The 17,177-nt window shown below is 45.0% G+C and overlaps 1 protein-coding gene across 1 annotated transcript; it reads right to left on the bottom strand.

The window, feature by feature from the left end:
* Positions 1–503: 503 nt before the first annotated feature.
* On the bottom strand, positions 504–10,780 carry LOC137146374 (L-amino-acid oxidase-like). Its single transcript, XM_067537631.1, has 7 exons — positions 10,768–10,780; positions 9,468–9,691; positions 8,429–8,541; positions 4,015–4,216; positions 2,995–3,048; positions 2,022–2,155; positions 504–1,317 (listed from the first exon to the last, which is right to left on the bottom strand). The coding sequence occupies exons 1-7, from the start codon at positions 10,778–10,780 to the stop codon at positions 504–506; spliced, it is 1,554 nt and encodes a 517-aa protein (XP_067393732.1).
* Positions 10,781–17,177: the final 6,397 nt, after the last annotated feature.

The raw sequence follows: 17,177 nt of genomic DNA on the forward strand, positions 1-17,177 counted from the left end.
AATCTGGGAATGCAGCTAGATTGTGAATCAGATTATTTGCCTGATTAGGGAAGTGAGAATCCCCTTTAAACCCTTACATGAGCTAGCCGGACCTTGAGAGTAGGGCACCTTGGCATTACTGGGGCTACTCACTCACGTATTCCCTTCCAGGAGCATATGGGTGTGCGTGGATTGGGCTCAGCCTCGGCTTGACCCTCTGGTGGCTGAACAGAATGACTGCATGTGAGGATTTGCAGTGCTGTTGTCACTGGGTTGGTCCCAGCATTCTAAAGAGACAAGGTGGGTGAGGTAATACCTTTTATTGGACCAACTTCTATTGGTAAAAGAGAAGCTCTGTATAAGCTCAAAATCTTGTCTTTGAGTGTGAGGAACAGTCTGATGCTAGTGCAGACAGTTTGTGCATCACCCCTTCAGGGCTGAATCCAAAGTAACAATCTAGTAATGCCCTCTGATTAGCGGTGCAATTTCTAATTCCCCAATCACCCTTATTATTATATCATCACTTATATTTTATTTTCCTTCAGCACTTGCTGCTGCTGCCTGGGAGATGCATTGATAGCGCCAAGGATGTTCCTCGATGCTCTCACAGCAGATTTCATAGCAGTGTCGATCCAAGCGTGAGGCTGAGCTGTAAGTTCTCCTGAAAAATGGACCCTCCCTTCATTCTGAAACAAAGCTTTGGAGTAGTCAACAAACTGATATGGGGTGAATGAAACATACGCTCCCATTGAATATTTGTCCAGGCTCCATTTCTTTATCACATGTTTATCACAGACCTTCTGGATATAATTCTTGGGCAACTGGTGGATTTCTGCCAGGTCCTCCAGTACCACATCAACACACTTTTCATCACTAAGAGAAACGAAGTATTCAGCATCATCATCCGAGGTGTAGGAAGCCAGGATCACCCCCACGCCACTGGAGAAATTGTGGCTGGGATAGTAGACGAATCTCGATGGGCGATCAGTGATTGACCTACCACCATGGATTCCATCCTTCTCCCAAAACTTTTCAGTACAGACCAAAACGATCTTTGTGGCTTCTGAGTAGTGAATGGAGCGCAGGGCATGAGTCTTGTTAGTCGAAAGAGGTGGTGAAAATTTAATATGCCGCATGGCTTTTGCCGTGGCTGTGACAAGGACGTAGTCAGCTGTCACTGAGAAGGGGACCAGTGTGTCTGGCCTATGGTAAAACACTCTCACTTGGTCTTCCTCGTTTAGTATCTTCACTACCATAGAGTGAAATTGAACTTCCCCAGTAATATTTTTATAGAAAGTATCAGGAAGCTGATCGAATCCCCCAGTGATCTCATCATAACTGAAAGAAAAGGGGGAGGGGGGAAGATGATGGTAAGACAACGACGTCATTGGATGACTATTATTTGAGAGACTGTCGCAAGAACAAGAAGGAGAGCTGTGAGGAGCCACGTAGCTGACGACACAATTTCACCCGTACTGATTGCCAGCTCCAGCCTCTATTACACTAGTGTGACAGGTCTGCTGTTGTTAAGGTGAGGATCAGCTGTCGGTTTAAAGCTTGACTCTGCTAAGGGCTCTAAAATCTGCATTGTTACTCAAATTGCCTTGAAATTAGGTCTGCTTCATGGGGGGCACGGGAGAGAATTAATTATCCTAATTTAGGGTCATTTGACCTAGGGGGTTGTGAGATACAAGAGAAGAATACCCCAGTAGGCCCATCACACATACATTCCGGAGTTAATTACTGAATTCCATAGGATCTGACCCAATTAGAAGCCATGGAGACTTTCAGTAATGTCCAGCTCATCGCCTGTGGCAGTGGTCCTGGCCTTACATGGTTAGGGATCTATAGTAATAAACGTTTACCCTCTATTATGACTCAGACCATGAGTGCATACTTCAAAGTAGGCAACCAGCTGCACTGATAAAATGAGGTTGATGGACAATTAGATGTATTGATGGTTGGATTCACAGACCGATCCTACTGTAGCTACATGAAATTCCACATATACAGCAACTGGATAAAGATTCCTTTTTCCTTACCTGTTCTCAGAGAATGTAACATGGTCCATGACAGAGCGAAGAAATGACATCTGGAATTTACCATCTTCATTCAGCAAGTCACCAATCATGTCGATGGCTCCTCTACTTAAATTTCCCTCTTTAATCAAATACTCCTGGGTGGGAAAGAGTGGAAATGGGGGAAGGTGCATGTATATTATATCCCCATTGAGAAATGACAGCCAAAGAGATATTTCATTTCAGTTGAACATAGGAGTTATTCAATATCCATAAGGGATGGGCAGAAGTCAAACCCATTCACTATCCTACTGGGTGATTTGTCTGCTTCCTCATAACCAATCATTGATGTAAGGTTGATGTTCACTTTCAAGACAAAATCCCTCACCCCGTTTTGATTCACCATGTCCTGACCCCTCAGTGAAGTCAATGGTGTCCATACCAAGATTTTATTGCCTTTGATTAAAGACCCATGGTTCAGTCCACACCTCCTACGTGTAAAAATAATGGTGGGACATGGAACATGGAGGAAGGCTATCTCATTGAATAGCTGTGGATGAGCATACATAGCTGGACGTCACAGAGAAAATCAGGGTGGGAAGAAGAGATGCCAGGTTGGTTGCACAGGAGTGGAGGAGGGTCCTGTCTTCATTACACAAACACTGAGAATATGGGAGCACTGAAATTGGTCTCTTTCTACAGACTAGCGTTTCGGGAAGGGAGAGGCAGAGGAGGTATGGCCCTGGCTCTTTTCCATAAAGCTGAGCCAGCAGGACACTGGGGGAAAGCAGGCTGTGCTCCATGAAGCCTCATGCGATGAATGTGCCTCCACACAACCAGGAGCTTTAGGAGAATCCTGATGAGTTATCTCCTCCCATGGACTGTATGCACATGGCAAGATCTATTCCACGAGGCGTTCCACTGGCGAACGTGAGGAAAACTTTAGGAAATCAGGCATATTTAGACTGACAGATACTGGAATGTCAACTTCAATTACCTTGATGGAAAAGGAGTCATATTTCTCTTTCAAAACTCTGCAGTCTGTGGTCACCTGGGTAGCAACCAAGAAAACAGTCGTTTAGTTTCATGATAATGGCTCTACCTTTAAAGGTTTGTTATTTTCCCTCTTTGTGATCATGTATTTATAGGCAATATCCTATTGCATACGTACGAGGGGGCAGCACATGAAATGACTGATCAGGGGAAAGAGCTGTTAACAAAATCTTTTTAATGGGGATACAAGGGACAGCTTTTGTTTTCCACTCCTACAGTTCTCCAAATGACTGAACTACTTTCACTCAGACTTTCTAAACAATACAAACAAATTGGCAAAAGAGAAAATGTTCAAATGTGGCTCAGTGAATCTGGGGTCTGGCTCCAACTTTCAGAAATATCTTAGGTACTTCGGGGGGTGGGGAGGGCAGATTTTCAAAGGTATTTAGATATCTAAACATGCAGACAAGCAACTACTGGGATTTTCAAAAGCATGTGAGTACCTAACTCCCATTGAAATCCCATTGGAGTATGGCACTGAAGTCTTTGAAAATACCACTGGGGCTAGATTCACAAAAGAAATTATGCATTGCAATGCTCGGCATCACAATGCCTAACTTTTAGGTGCCTAGAAAATCAGTGGGATTCACATAGGTTGAGTTAGGCATTCAGGGTATGTCTACCCTGCAAACAAACCTAACAACACCACCACCAAAACTACAACCCTGGAGTGCCAAGTCTCAGTGCCTGGTCAATTGATATAGGAATGCAGGGCTAAAAATAGTAGTGTGTGTGGAAATGAGCGGCCTTTAGTACCAACAAGTATATAAGAACAGAAGAATGGCTATCCTGGATCAGACCAATGGTCCAGCTAGCCCAATATCCTGTCTTCTGACAATGGCCAATGCCAGGTGCTTCAGAGGGCATGAACAGAACAGGTAATCATCAAATGGTTCAGACTAAATCTTTAGTGAAGACAAACCCACAGTGCACAAACACACATGCCTTTCCACAATGCACATACCTTATCCAGTGTCTGACCATAAAGCTCACTAGCAGATTTTCCTCTCTCTGTAGGGTGCACAGGGTATTGCAAAATATCAGGCTTTAGTTTTACATCTCCAGCTCTTGCCCTGATGTTGTGAACTAAGTACCAAGTGTTGTCATCTGTATTATAGAATGGGTTCAGTTTAAGTTTAAATTTGGTAATAAATTCACGTACAACCCTAAAGAGAAAGGAAAGAGGAAAAAAGAGAAAAATGTTGTTAAACCTGAAAAACAAATCACTTTTGGAAAAATGGCAAAAAATCCCAACAAACAACCTGTTTGCCTGAGACAGTTTGACCACCTCTCCTAGCAACGTCCTCTCCCGCTCAACATATGTTCCTGACCCCTCTCATCTTTGGGCTACAGACACAGCTGTGCTATGGTGACATGTTCATCTGCCTCTGCAGCTGGGAGTTAATCTTCAGTGACTGAGGTTCCCATGTAAGGAAGAGAAATAACATAGGATACATCTGACAAAGTGGGTTACAGCCCACGAAAGCTTATGCTTGTAGAATTTAAATTTGTTAGCCTTTAAAGTGCTACAGGACTCTCGTTGTTTTTACTGATATAATGGAATGTTAAATGTTTTATAATGTTTAGCCACTAGGTGGTGAGGTGTGCGCCATACTTTATGTGAACTGAGACCAGATATAGCAGGCAGTGTATTAAAGAGGTCTTAAAGGCAGCACATCAGTCAGAGCTCTCTGAAACGGAAGCTGTCAGGTACATGATATGGGTCAGAAGTTAAGGCAGTCTAACTGATGACAGAGGAAAACGAGAAACAGAGGAAAAGCAGAAACAAAAGTTTCAAGAAGAAAGAAAGAAAGAAAGAAAGAAAGAAAGAAAGAAAGAAAAGTTGTGGGATCACTCACATCAACTCAATGCTTTGGCCAACTTCAGCTTTTACAGACTTTCAGAATGGACAGACTGGAAGCAAGGTTTTGCTTTGCAACCAAACTCCACAAGGAAACTGGCGATGTTCATGGTTCCTTTTAAATTTATGCTATGAGGAAGCTGGCACAGCGTAGTCTTAAATCTTTTTTCTTTGCTGAAGACAGATGCAAAGTTGTGAAATGGTTCTGGCTACGATTGATGCATACTTTATATGTCAGAGAAATTTGATTTATGAGAGGGCATATTTTCCCCAAAGAATTCAAGGACCAGGGGAAAATGTTGAATCTCTTATCAGAGTTTTTCATGTATTGGCAGAAAACTTGATTTGGGGACTGTAAAACATGAACATATTGGAGACAGATTAGCCACAGGGCTTAGAGAGGAGAGTCATTCACAGCAGCTACAGTTAAAAACAGATTTAACCCTATGCACAGCTATTCAAATAGAAAAACAGTCTGACTCTGGCCTTGTGAAACAGCAAAACAAATATGTTACACTAGAAAAACCAGAAACTAGTTTAGAAGCAGTAGTAAACAGAAGTAGTAAACAGACACAGCATAAGCGCTACAAGTCATTATCCTAAGGATATGAGGGACAAATTCCAGATGAATACAGTGCTGCATACACAAGATGTGGAAAATTTCATAGCCCAAGAGATGTATGTCCTGCCAAAGCAGTAAGCCACACAAAATATGGACATTCTGCTGCTGTTTGCTCCACCAAAGCAGTCAGGGAGTTGACTCATATTGCAAACAATCAAGAACCATTGTTTCTGGGGATCTATCATGAGTGAGGACACAGAGCCTGCCTGGAGAGTGAAAATGAATATTCATGAAAAGACTATTGACTTTTAAATTGACTCAGGAAAACATGTGATAGTCACATCAGAAGGGACATGCAGTCACCTTCAACCCCTCAGAGCTGAAATCACCTGATAGAGCTCTGACTAGCCCTGGAGGTATTCTGAACTGCATGGGTCAGTTCACCACAGAAACAAGTTACAAAGACAAAAGCTATGCATTCAGGGTGCTTGTAATCAAAGGGTCAAAGATCTACACCCTTCTCAGCCACAGCGTGGCAGCCATGATGGACTTAGTGAGAGAGATGGAACAACTCAATGGAGTATTTGATGATATTGGACTTTTGCAATGAGATCCAGTACAAATAACCTCAAGAGAGAATGGTGAATTATACAGAATAACAACACTTCTACCAGTTCCAGAGAGGTCGCCGTGTTAGTCTGTATACAGCAAAAACAACGAGAGTTCTGTGGCAGACCTTGGAAGAGACTAGCTGCATACTTATGCAAATCCACAGGACATCATTACCTGTTTGTACTGAACTATTCTTCCAGGTACATAGAAATAATGTAGTTGAACAGCATAACATGTTGCAGTGTCATTGAGGAACTGAAGTGCACTTTTACACATTGCGGTATTCCCGTAGTGATGGACAATGGGCCACAATTCACTGCTGTGAAATTTAAGTACTTGGAATTTCAAACAAAATATGATTTTGATCATATTAGTAGCATCTCACATTACCCACAAGTGAATGGAGAGGCTGAGATAGCCATACAGAGAGCCAAGGAAATTCCACAGCAAGAAGATCCATTCCTTGCACTTCTGAGCTACAGATCAATACTGATAACAGATACTAGATGTAGTCCAGCAAAAATCTTGATGGTAAGACAACTCACTACAACTGTTTTGACTTCGATAAAGTACCTGTCTCCAAAGTGGCCAGACATGTAGAGAGTAGCCAACTCTGATAACGAAAAGAGGGGAAAAAAAGTTTATAAACACTTTTACAAAAGGTGTCACTCACTTAGAAAACTGCCAGATCTAGAATTGGGTGACTGTATTTGGATAGAGAAAAAGGATGGAGAACTCCAGCTGTCATAAAGAAAAAGAATGAATCACCCAGATCATGTATGATCGAAGCCAACCATGGAGGGAAACCATTGAAACCATTGAAATGTACAGTTTCTCTCACACAAAGAACAAACAATGGAGCAAACTCGGCAGACTCAGAAGAAGAAGACTCAAAGAGTCCTAACCAACCCAGCCAGGTGTGGCAAGCAATGGACAGCCAGATGACCAGGTTGTCGTGCTTTTGGATTGTGTAATTAGAAAACCGGTATGATTCAGAGATACTTAACAGACTGATCTGTGCCAAACTTTAAACGTAGCGTGATAATGTTAATTTTGCTAACGGTAGGAATGTAAAACTTGAAGAGGGAGATGTGATGGAAGGATAAACTTTACCAAAATGTTTAGCCCGTACATGAGGTGGTGTGTAACATACCTCATCTGAGCTGAGAACAGCCATAGCTGGCAGTGTATTAAATATGTCTTAAAGCAGTAGTTCCTAACCTCTGGCCTGGGGGCCAAAAGTGGCCCACGGGGGCTTTCAAAGTGGCCCATGGCTCCCCTCCTGCTGGCTGCAGAAGGGAGCCGCTGCCTAAAGACCAGGCGTAATGTATTTCCCCAGGGCTAAAAGACCGATGCAGGCTTCTTGCTGCAGGCAGGGGGACAAGAGATCTGCTCTCCCTTCCACCTGGCTGTAACAGAGACTACAGCAAAGTGCTCGACTTAGGTCTATGGGTGTTGGGGTCCCTTCTGGAGTCAGAGGGAGAGGAAATCAGTGCTCCCCTCTCCCTGCTCCAGCAGAGAGCAAAGCACTCTGCCTGGTTCCCTAGGTGCTGGCGTCCCTGCTGGAGCCAGAGGGAGGTGAGCACTGATCTTCCGTCCCCCTGGTCGCAGAAGGGAGACACTGCCTCGGGTCCCAGGTGGAGTGCACAGGGCTACAGGACATGTGCGGTTTCCCTGCTGCAGCCAGGAGGATTGGAGATCAGCGAGGAGGCTGTCTCCTCGCTGAACTCCTTCCAACTGGCTGCTGTGGGGGGCAGCTGCTGTGGCCCTTCAGGGTTGTAAATATTATATCTGTGGCCCTCGAGCCAAAAAGATTGGGAACCACTGCCTTAAAGGGACCGCGTCTCTTGGAGCTCTCTGGGGTGGAAGCTATGTAACCAGTCCATAGCTGGTACACGATAGCTGGGTACTCCACGAGCATACCAGGAACCCAACTCTAACTCTAATTTCTGGTTCCCTTTTTGCCTAAGGGGAAATTAATTATGGTTCCCCCTTTGCTTCAGAGAGAATGAATCTGCCCTGCCCTTCTAAGCTGGGTTAGCTGTACTGGCTGGCAGAGTAGACAGCCATAGTGCAAGCCCACACTCTGCTTCTCTTCACCCATTTGCAGCCCACCTGTTCTGGAAGAGTAACAGCCTCTGGGAGATCTCTCTTCCTCCTGCATACAGACTGACAATGTAAGGCAATGCAGGTGGTCTACCCAAGGTAGTAAGGGGGCACCTTAAACTCATCAGATACAAGCCCTTCATTATTTTTTCCCCAGGAATTATCATGGGAGTCTTAAAACTTGGGCTTCTCCTTTTCTGAACAGTTTTGGTGCCTGAGGAGGGGTAAATGTATTACCTGTGGCGTCTTGGCAAACGCATGGGTCCGAGGTCCACATACCAGCCTTCGTCCATGTCGTGGTAGGTCACGATGCGTCCCCCCACACGATCACTGGCTTCCACAATCAGAACCTAGGGAAGAAAAACACAGGCCGTGATTTTCTATCACTTCCTGGTACCTAGTGACTAGATTCACAAAGGGACTTAGGCGTCTAAGTCCCAAATTTAGGTGCCACAGGCATGCACAAAACCCTTGCCCATCTGCCACTGAATCTTACTGCCATCAAAAGTCACTCAGTGCCTACATTTTCACTGTAACAGTTCCTATGTACCTAAAATTCGACTCTGGGGATAAGTACTACTGGCTCGCTCTCGCTGTCTGAACAGTTAAGCCCCAGAGTGGTCTATGAACTGGGGAAAGATAGGTGTATTTCTATGCATCTCATCAGCAGGGCTCAACCCAGCAACCATGCTCAGAGAAACAGAGACCTACATCTATCCTATTACCCAGTGGTTAGACACTCTTCTGAGAGATGGCAGATCCCTGTTCAAATGCCCGCACAGGCACGGGGGGAATTGAATCAGAGTTTCCCACCTTCCAGGTGAAGGCCCTAATCATTGGGCTAAAAGTGGGGGAGGTCCTCCTTTTCCTACCAACCCTGGCTTTTTTGTGTCAACTTACCTGTGGGGCCTGATCTAACACGTGTGCTCTGAGCACGCTTACCGGATCAGATCCCTTCGGGGGAGGAATGATGACCTTTCCTGGTTCCTGGCGGCTAGGTGCCTAGAGGGAGGCAGCAGATTGCATGCTGACAGACAGAAACGTAGGTGCCCTAAACTTAGGCATCACTTGAGTTTCAGCATCTCGAGGGTTCAGGGACAACCGAGCAGGGGTTTTGAGAATCCCAGTGGGGCCTGATTCTGGGATTTAAGGTTAGGCTTCCAAGTCCTTTTGTGAATCTAGCCCCCCGACTTTAAGTCGATGAACTTTGTGTCTGGAAAAGAGGGTAATAATATACTGCTTGTATATTGAATTGACTCTCAGTCTTTATAAGTACCTTGCAACCAGCATCTTTCAGCAGTTTGGCAGCTGTGAGTCCACTTATTCCTGCCCCAACGATCACCACCTTCTTTGAATGACACCCTTTTTCCAACCCATTTTTGGCAACATACACCAGTTCTTCATAGTCGGGGTCCGTAAAGCATTTTTCCCATGCCTTCAATTTGCTAGGGAAACTCTCCAAGCCTGGTGCTACCACAAGGACGAAGAGCTGAAGAAGTACTAGAGGCAGATATACAAAGTAAACAGATGATATAAATGAGGAAGGAAACTCATTCTTTGGGATCATGGAGCTCACTAACATCACTGAAGTGATACACCTGAGGTCTAAGAAGAGGTTAACAGTCTCAGTTCTGGAGCTCGATTACATTAACAGAGAGGAAATGGTCTTCAGAAGAAGACAGTTGTGTGATAGTATTGTCTTTATATTTTTACAGTATTTTTCCCCAATGCAGCAGTAAAATGAACAGGAGCTAACAGGAAAGTAATCTTTTCCTTGAAAATATTTCAAAAGAAGTATATAGGGTTGGGTTTTTTTAAATCTCGTGGAAATTTTGTGGGTTTCTTCTTTGACTAAAATGTTTTTTCAGCTGTTTCCAAAGTGTTTCAGTTTTTGAAGGAAAAAACAAACAAAGAAACTGACCACATTCAGTTTTTCATTACAAATGATTTGTTAATAATAAATTCAACTTTGCACCTGTTTTTCCCCCCCAAACTATATATTTTGAACAGCTCTAAAATTAACTTAGTTTTCCAGAAATGCATCCCTCAGTGGTGGCCAAAAGGAGCTCTTACAAAGAACGCTTAGCAGAAGTTTCTCAGGATCAGGATCTTGGTTTTGAGTAAATGTATATAAAACATAGAGGGCTTTCCGATCCCTATTGCAGGACTGATTTCCAACATTGTTGTCTGTTGATCTGGGGAAAATACAGTCCAGACTTTTAACCTTTCAACTGAGTCCGAGTCTTGGACAGAGCAGAACTATTCTGCTCATGATAAGATTGATCTTGCTGTGTAACTGAGGCACAGTGCAACCAAAAACACATCATTTGTGCTGTTTTACCCAAATTCACATTGCCATGCTTAAGAAGGAGTAAAGGATTCTGGGAGAAAATCAAGAGAAAGAGAGAGAGAACAAGAGAAAAGAAAAGAGAGAGAATAACAAGAAAGAGAAAGAGAGAGAATTGTCAAATATCAATATTGTCAAAGTTTAACCAATTGACAAAGTGAGATGTGCCCAAAAGGGCAAAGTATCCCATTCCCCCACAAAAAGCTTTAAGAAATGAAATTCCACTCACAGAACCTGTCCATGTTCCAACAGAACCTGTCCATGTTCCAACTAGCAGCTGAAGTCATCCAGTGAGCCATGTCCTTTTGTCACAGAACTAGGTTGGCTGATAAATATCCTAGGGGGAAACTGCTGGCTGTGTGTCTAATGAAACTGGGAGAATTGGCTGTCACATGGAATCACAGGACCACATCCTAAGAGCTGATCAGCACTGTTTCTGGCTTACTCTGGGTAAGTCAATGTTTTCCGGGGATGTGGGACTCGGAAACAAAGGAGGTGTGGGTGATGGGAAGCTCTGCCCCTTCAATCTTATGCCAGACACCTCTGAATCAGGCAGCTCCCCATTCTTCCTTGAAAAGCACCACTTTTCCCTCCAACTCCTCCTGCCCCTGTAACCTTTCTGTCTTCCAAGCCCTATCTGCTCAAATGAATAGTGGTTTTGGTGCTTTACATCCCTCTTCATAGCCATTCATTGTACGCACTTGTGGGAAAGCTGCTGTCCCAACACACCCCATCTTAGTGGGCTGTGGCATGGCAGAACCTTTCGCCTCCATTTCCCTCACCTTCTTTTGGCCTACGCCGGCCATAGAAGTGACCTGGCCCTGGAGCCGGACAACTTTGTAGAGTTCTGCCCCTTCTGGAGCCACAGCATCCTTTCCCAAAAGCCTAAAGTAATGTATACAAACCCCAAACCTTCCCCACGCCTCATCGTAGGCTTCTGTGACTCAACCACCCTAGTCTTCAGGGGCTGGCATGTTCTTTCCCTCACTCAGGTGTTCAGGCATGCTGTAGCTTGTCAGGATTACTGGCTCAGTCAGGCTTCCTGATCCTCTGGGAAGATCCTGTCTGCTCGTCTCTTCCTACTTTCAGGCTGCTTTGAAGAGAGAGAATGCTTCCCTCCTCCTCTCTTCTGGGTCTCCTTTCTCCAGCTGAGCTCACCCACCTCTTTATGGCAACTAGCCGTGCTCTTCCCTACCTGGGATTTATTTCTAATTAGGCCTGGCCCACCCTCCAGCAGGGTGGTTAATTAGCCTTTCATGGACTAGGTGAGATAAACACCCCTGATGGGCTCTACAAAGGGAACTAGGTGTTGCAACACCGATCATCATAGTGGCTAAGTTTTAGGTGCCTAGAAAATCCCTGGAAGAACAATGAGATCCACCCAGCCAGGGTCAGGCGCCCAGGCTCCTATACGAAGAATGGGGAGAGATAGGTGCTTTAGACTTCGATTCGCAAAAGCCAGCCTGCCTAGCCTCAGCTAGCCAATGGGAGATGCTGATGAGAGGGGTGTGGGCTAAGCCCCACCCCTCTCATGTAGATAGGTGCTGAAGTACGGTCTGCAGGGAGGTGGCTAACTGTTCAGTGATCCACAAATGGGAATCTAGCTCCTTAAGTCAGGCAGCTTAGAAAGTTGGGAATTTTGGAAACCAAAAACCTTTTGCTGTCCTGTTTCTATTTCTGGATTTTCATTTTCTCCTTGCTGTATTTGCCTTTTTTTTTTACTCTTTCAAAAAGCAGGAGCAGCCTTCCAAGGAGAACGGTGAGGGCAAAAAACCTAACTGGCTTCAAGACTGAGCTTGATAAGTTTATGGAGGGGATGGCATGATGAGGCTGCCTACAATGGCATGCATCCAATCTGTGACTGCTAATAGCAACTATTCCTAATGGCCGGAGATGGGACACTAGATGGCATGGGCTCTGAGTTACTACAGAGAATTCTTTCACAGGAGTCTGGCTGGTGGGTCTTGTCCACATGCTCAGGATCTAACTGATCACCAGATTTGGGGTGGGGAAGGAATTTTCCCTTGGGTCAGATTGGCAGAGACCCTGCGGGTTTTTCACCTTCCTCTGCAACATGGGACCCGGGTAACTTGCAGGTTTAAACTAATGTAAATGGTGGATTCTCTGTAACTTGAAGTCTTTAAACCATAATTTGAGGACTTCAGTAACTTAGTAAGAGATTAGGGATCTATTAAAGGAGTGGATGGGTGAGGTTCTGTGGCCTGCATTGTGCAGGAGGTTTGACTAGAATGATCACCATGGTCCCTTCTGACCTTAAAGTCTATGAGTTTATGAAATGTAAAAAAGCTATAAAAAAGCAGGTTGAAAAATTTTCTCTCACACTTTTCTTTTTTTTATGGTAATTTGTGAAAACATGTTTTAATTAGTTGTGCTTATGTTTTTAGATAATTTTATTAACATAAAAGTTTTATTCTTTATATTTCAGTTCATAAAATGTGTTCAGTATCTTCCCCGCTTTCTCATACTTTTCGAAACTTTTTTTTCCCAAACATTGGGATTTTCACGACTTTTTCCTCATTTTTGTACCTTTCCCAAGTTTCCCCATTGGAAAGAAAGTGACAAAGGCAGAGAAATGGTGGGGAAATATATTTAAAATATCCATTAATACCAAGGTGGAAAACTGAAATTTTTCAGTTTCCAAAAACAGAGAGATTTTTGGAGCCCAGTGTCAGGGCGGGTAGCCATAGCTGAGCTGGATACCTCCCAGTGACAGCAGCTGGGGAGCTCTCAGTGACGTGGCATCATGGACCCCAGTAGGAGGGGAAAGCTCAGTGGGGAGGGAACCACAGCTGGGCTCGGCTCCCTCCCAGTGGGGCGGGGGGAGGCATGAAGCTCAGCTAAGGGGTTAGCTGTAGTTGGGCTGGCTCCTGGCCAGAGAGAGCAACTGGGCAGCTCTTGCTGGCAGGGAAGCACTGAGCCCAGCAGACGGGAGGGAAGGGGGTGAGCCACAACTGGACTTGGCTCAGCTCCCCACGAGTGAGAGCTGCCCAGCTACCACGGCCGGGGGTGGAGCCGCAGCTAGGCAGCTCTCACTTGGCTCCGCCCCAGCATTTAAACGTTCTGTTTTTAGAACCTGGGGGTGGTGACCTCCAGGGGGGTCACAAGTGCAAGGTTAGCATCAGGGGATGGCAAGCAGATACATATTATGCTGGAGCTAAAGCCCGAACCCTGTCACCCAGGCATGAAATCAGACTCCTGAAAGAGGTACAGTAGTCTGGAAAGGTAGAGGACCACTGAGATAATCGAACCTCTAAACAGTGTTTGAAATGTTGTCCAGCCATACGCAGTTGTGGATACTGATACTTAATAATTCCACTGGTTCGTTCCGCCAGTTTACCAATATAATATCTCTGTTGCCTGAAAATGATATTTATTGTGTATGTCCTGACCTGCTGCGAGCCCTGGATCATTAGTTCCACTCAGCTGTCAAGGATCAGATGGGAGGGCGACAAAACACGCTGTCCTCGGCGTGTTGAATTCATTGCAGCCCTTGCACTCTCGCTAAGTTCTCCCTCTCCTCCATAATCACATCTTGTGAGTCTCACTAGCTAACCATCCCCTCCATGTAAATCCACACAAGCAGAGTCTCAGGTCTGGTCTACAATGGCAATGGAGGTCGACGTAACGTCACTTACGTTGATCTCTGAAAGCCTACGTCTACACTGGCAGGGCAGTCCCATCGATTTAACACACGGCAAAAGTCAATGTAATAAAACCACCTCCGCAAGTGGAGTAGCACCTAATTTGATTTTATTGGTTCAATTTTGCGTCAGTGTAGACAAAGCGTAATGTAATTCGATGTTCATGGCCTCCGGGAGGTATCCCACAATGCCTTGTTGTGACTGCTCTGGACAGTCACACTCTGCTGTTACGTGGTCACGCTCACCAGAAATGGCCCCTCCCCTCATGCCCCGGGAAAATTTCAATTTTCATTTCCTATCCAGCCAGCGTGGAGGGAGCTTGTAGCTGTACTCCTCATGGCTACTGCAAAGCCCAAATGCGCTCCAGCATGGAGTCAGCCAGAGGTCTTAGATCTCATCGGTCTGTGGGGCGAGGAGTCCGTTATGGCTCAGCTCAGAGCCAGCAAAAGAAATTTGGACCTTTATGGGAAGATATCCCAGGGCATGTTGGAGAAGGGGCACAACAGGGACGTGCAGCAGTGCTGCGGGAAGATCAAGGAGCTACGGCAGGCATATCAAAAGGCCAGGGAAGCCAATAGACGTTCTGGCTCCTCACCCAAAAAATGCTGCTTCTACGAGGGGCTGCATGCCATTTTCGACACAGACCCCACCAAGGTGCCACCACGCAGCAGCGATACCTCTGCTCCATCCCACTCCAGGGACAACGATGAAGACTCCATGGATGAGGAGGAGGAGAGCAGGGTGCAGGAGAGTGGGTGTCCCTTCTCCCAGACAGTCAGGACCTATTCCTGACCCCAGAGAAGTCCTGCAGCATGCAGGACAGCACTAATGATCCCAGGGAAGGCACATCTGGTGAGTTTTTTTTTTCTTCTTAGCAGTTAAGTTCTTCTTTAAGGGTGGGTGGGGGGAAAGAAAGATGATTTCAGAGGTTTAGTGTACTGTCTTGGGCAGCTACTCCCGGAACAGATTATTTATGTGCAGACATATGCCCCGAGAAGCATCAGTTGATATCTCAAAGAAACTTTCATGTATGTAATCTGTTATCCTTTGCAAAAGGTTTCAGGGCAGGGCAGCCTTGTTCCTTCCTCCCTGGTAGGATACTTTGCTGCGCGACGCTGCAATCAAGGGAGCCGGAATCATGGCAGAACACAGCATAGCGGCATAAGGGCCAGGCCGGTACCCTACTGCGTGCAGCAAATCTTCCCTTTCCTCGTGCCTTACCCTCAGGAGACTGATATCACTCATGGTCACCTAGGGAAGACGGCATGTGTTTCTTCCCCATTGTATTGCCACAGTAAAGTTACTTTAATTATTTGGCTATGGTTTCAGACAACACTATTAACTTCCCCGCGCTGTCCCCAGATCCCCGGTTGCCGCTTCGTGATGAAATGGTCATCTTAAACCATGGCACCCAGGCACCCCTCTCATACAGGGCATTCGAAATGAGCTTTTTTAATCCTCTCTAAAGCAGAGTAAAGTGCCCCAGCACTGGTGGGTGACACTGAAGTCAGACTTTCCAACGAGCCACAAACAATGCTTCTGATTCCCTGCACTGGTAAACAAGAAGCTAAAACAAAATATACACAGCCCCCTTTACTGCATTTCAGCCTCAGGCTCCCAATCAGCCACTAGGTCCAGTAAAGAGAAGTTATTTAAAACTCTATGCTCTTTACCAAAGGGTCAGCCACAGCACCAGATCAATAGAAGTTTGGATTTTACTCAAAATACCACGCTGCCAGCCAATCCTTTAATAACTAAAACTAAAGGTTTATTATAAAAGGAAAGAAAAACTATAAGAGAAATATTAAATGACTGAAGCAATCAGACACATACAAATGATTTAAAAGTCCATACACATCAGGTTTTCAGTAGAATCGTGGAGTTTGCAGGCTTGTATAGTCCTTCTGGTATACATCCAGTACCTGGATAGGTCTCCATCCTTTGCTTCACAGCTTCAGTTGTAGATGAGTAGTTGATCCAGAGGTAGGTGAAGACTGAAGACTAAGACTGATTGAAGACAAAATGGATGTGGTTCAGCTGCCCTTTATGTCCCTTGGCCTTTCCCATGCTGCTTGTAGAAATTTACAGGAATAAGATGGAGTCCAGGGTCACATGAGTATGTCCTGGTGACTCATCAGGTGTATCCCTGGCTTCTCCCCCTGGGCCCCTTGTACCTGTGATTTTCCTTAATGGACCATTAAGCAGTTTATTGCTGCCGCCATCCTGTCCAGGGTGTCGCCCAGAAGCACAGCACAAGTTGAAATACAGACACATCAAACATATCCATAACTTCCATCACAAATATGACACATGCACATAAACAATATCATCCTACTTCGCAAATTATAACCTTTCTAATGGTACCTGACATGGCCTAGCTCATATAAATTATTGTAATTTTGACATATTGATGTTACATCACATTATAAATAGTCCCCCTAATCCAGCCAGCATCACATATAGGTTGTGCTCCCACCACCTTCTCCCATACACAACTTGCTTTTTTAGCATCAGCACCCAGGAGAGAAGAACCACTACTCTTCTTCCATTCCCAGGCTAACAGGGCTGGCAGCTGTCTTTGGTTCTCTAATTAGGTGTTGGTTTTCTCCAGCCAGTTCCATATTACCTCCCTAAATGGGAGTTGGCAGGACAGGGGGCTGATTTAGCTGTTCTTGCCCAACACTTCTATCACAGACTGGTTCACCCTGTTATTTCTTATGGAAGAATTTATACAGACTCTGTACATGGACTATTTGGTCTTCATTTCCTGCTTCACTTCTCTGGACTGGATTTCTAACAAGGAAGCTCTAAACAGGGCTTGGTGACCCCCCAAACTGTTTGTTTAATTTCCAGAGACTTCTTGCAAGTTAAAACTTTGCAGCTCAGTTATCAGCTCTAATTTGGAACGGACTTATGAACTTTTATTCTCATCTGTATGTATATGAACTTTTAACCAATACGCTCTCTTTTTTTTAAA

Source organism: Emydura macquarii, unplaced genomic scaffold (assembly GCF_026122565.2).
Source record: "Emydura macquarii macquarii isolate MOO-44397 ecotype Brisbane River unplaced genomic scaffold, CSIRO-AGI_Emac_v2 contig_440, whole genome shotgun sequence".
NCBI lineage: Eukaryota > Metazoa > Chordata > Testudines > Chelidae > Emydura > Emydura macquarii.

Excerpts from the sequence above, each read along its gene's own strand:
- LOC137146374 (XM_067537631.1), bottom strand. Across the intron at positions 4,217-8,428 it reads CGTTTGCCAAGACGCCACAG|GGTTGTACGTGAATTTATTA; the intron begins GTAATACATTTA and ends CTTTCTCTTTAG. Across the intron at positions 2,156-2,994 it reads ATGACTCCTTTTCCATCAAG|GAGTATTTGATTAAAGAGGG; the intron begins GTAATTGAAGTT and ends TTTCCCACCCAG.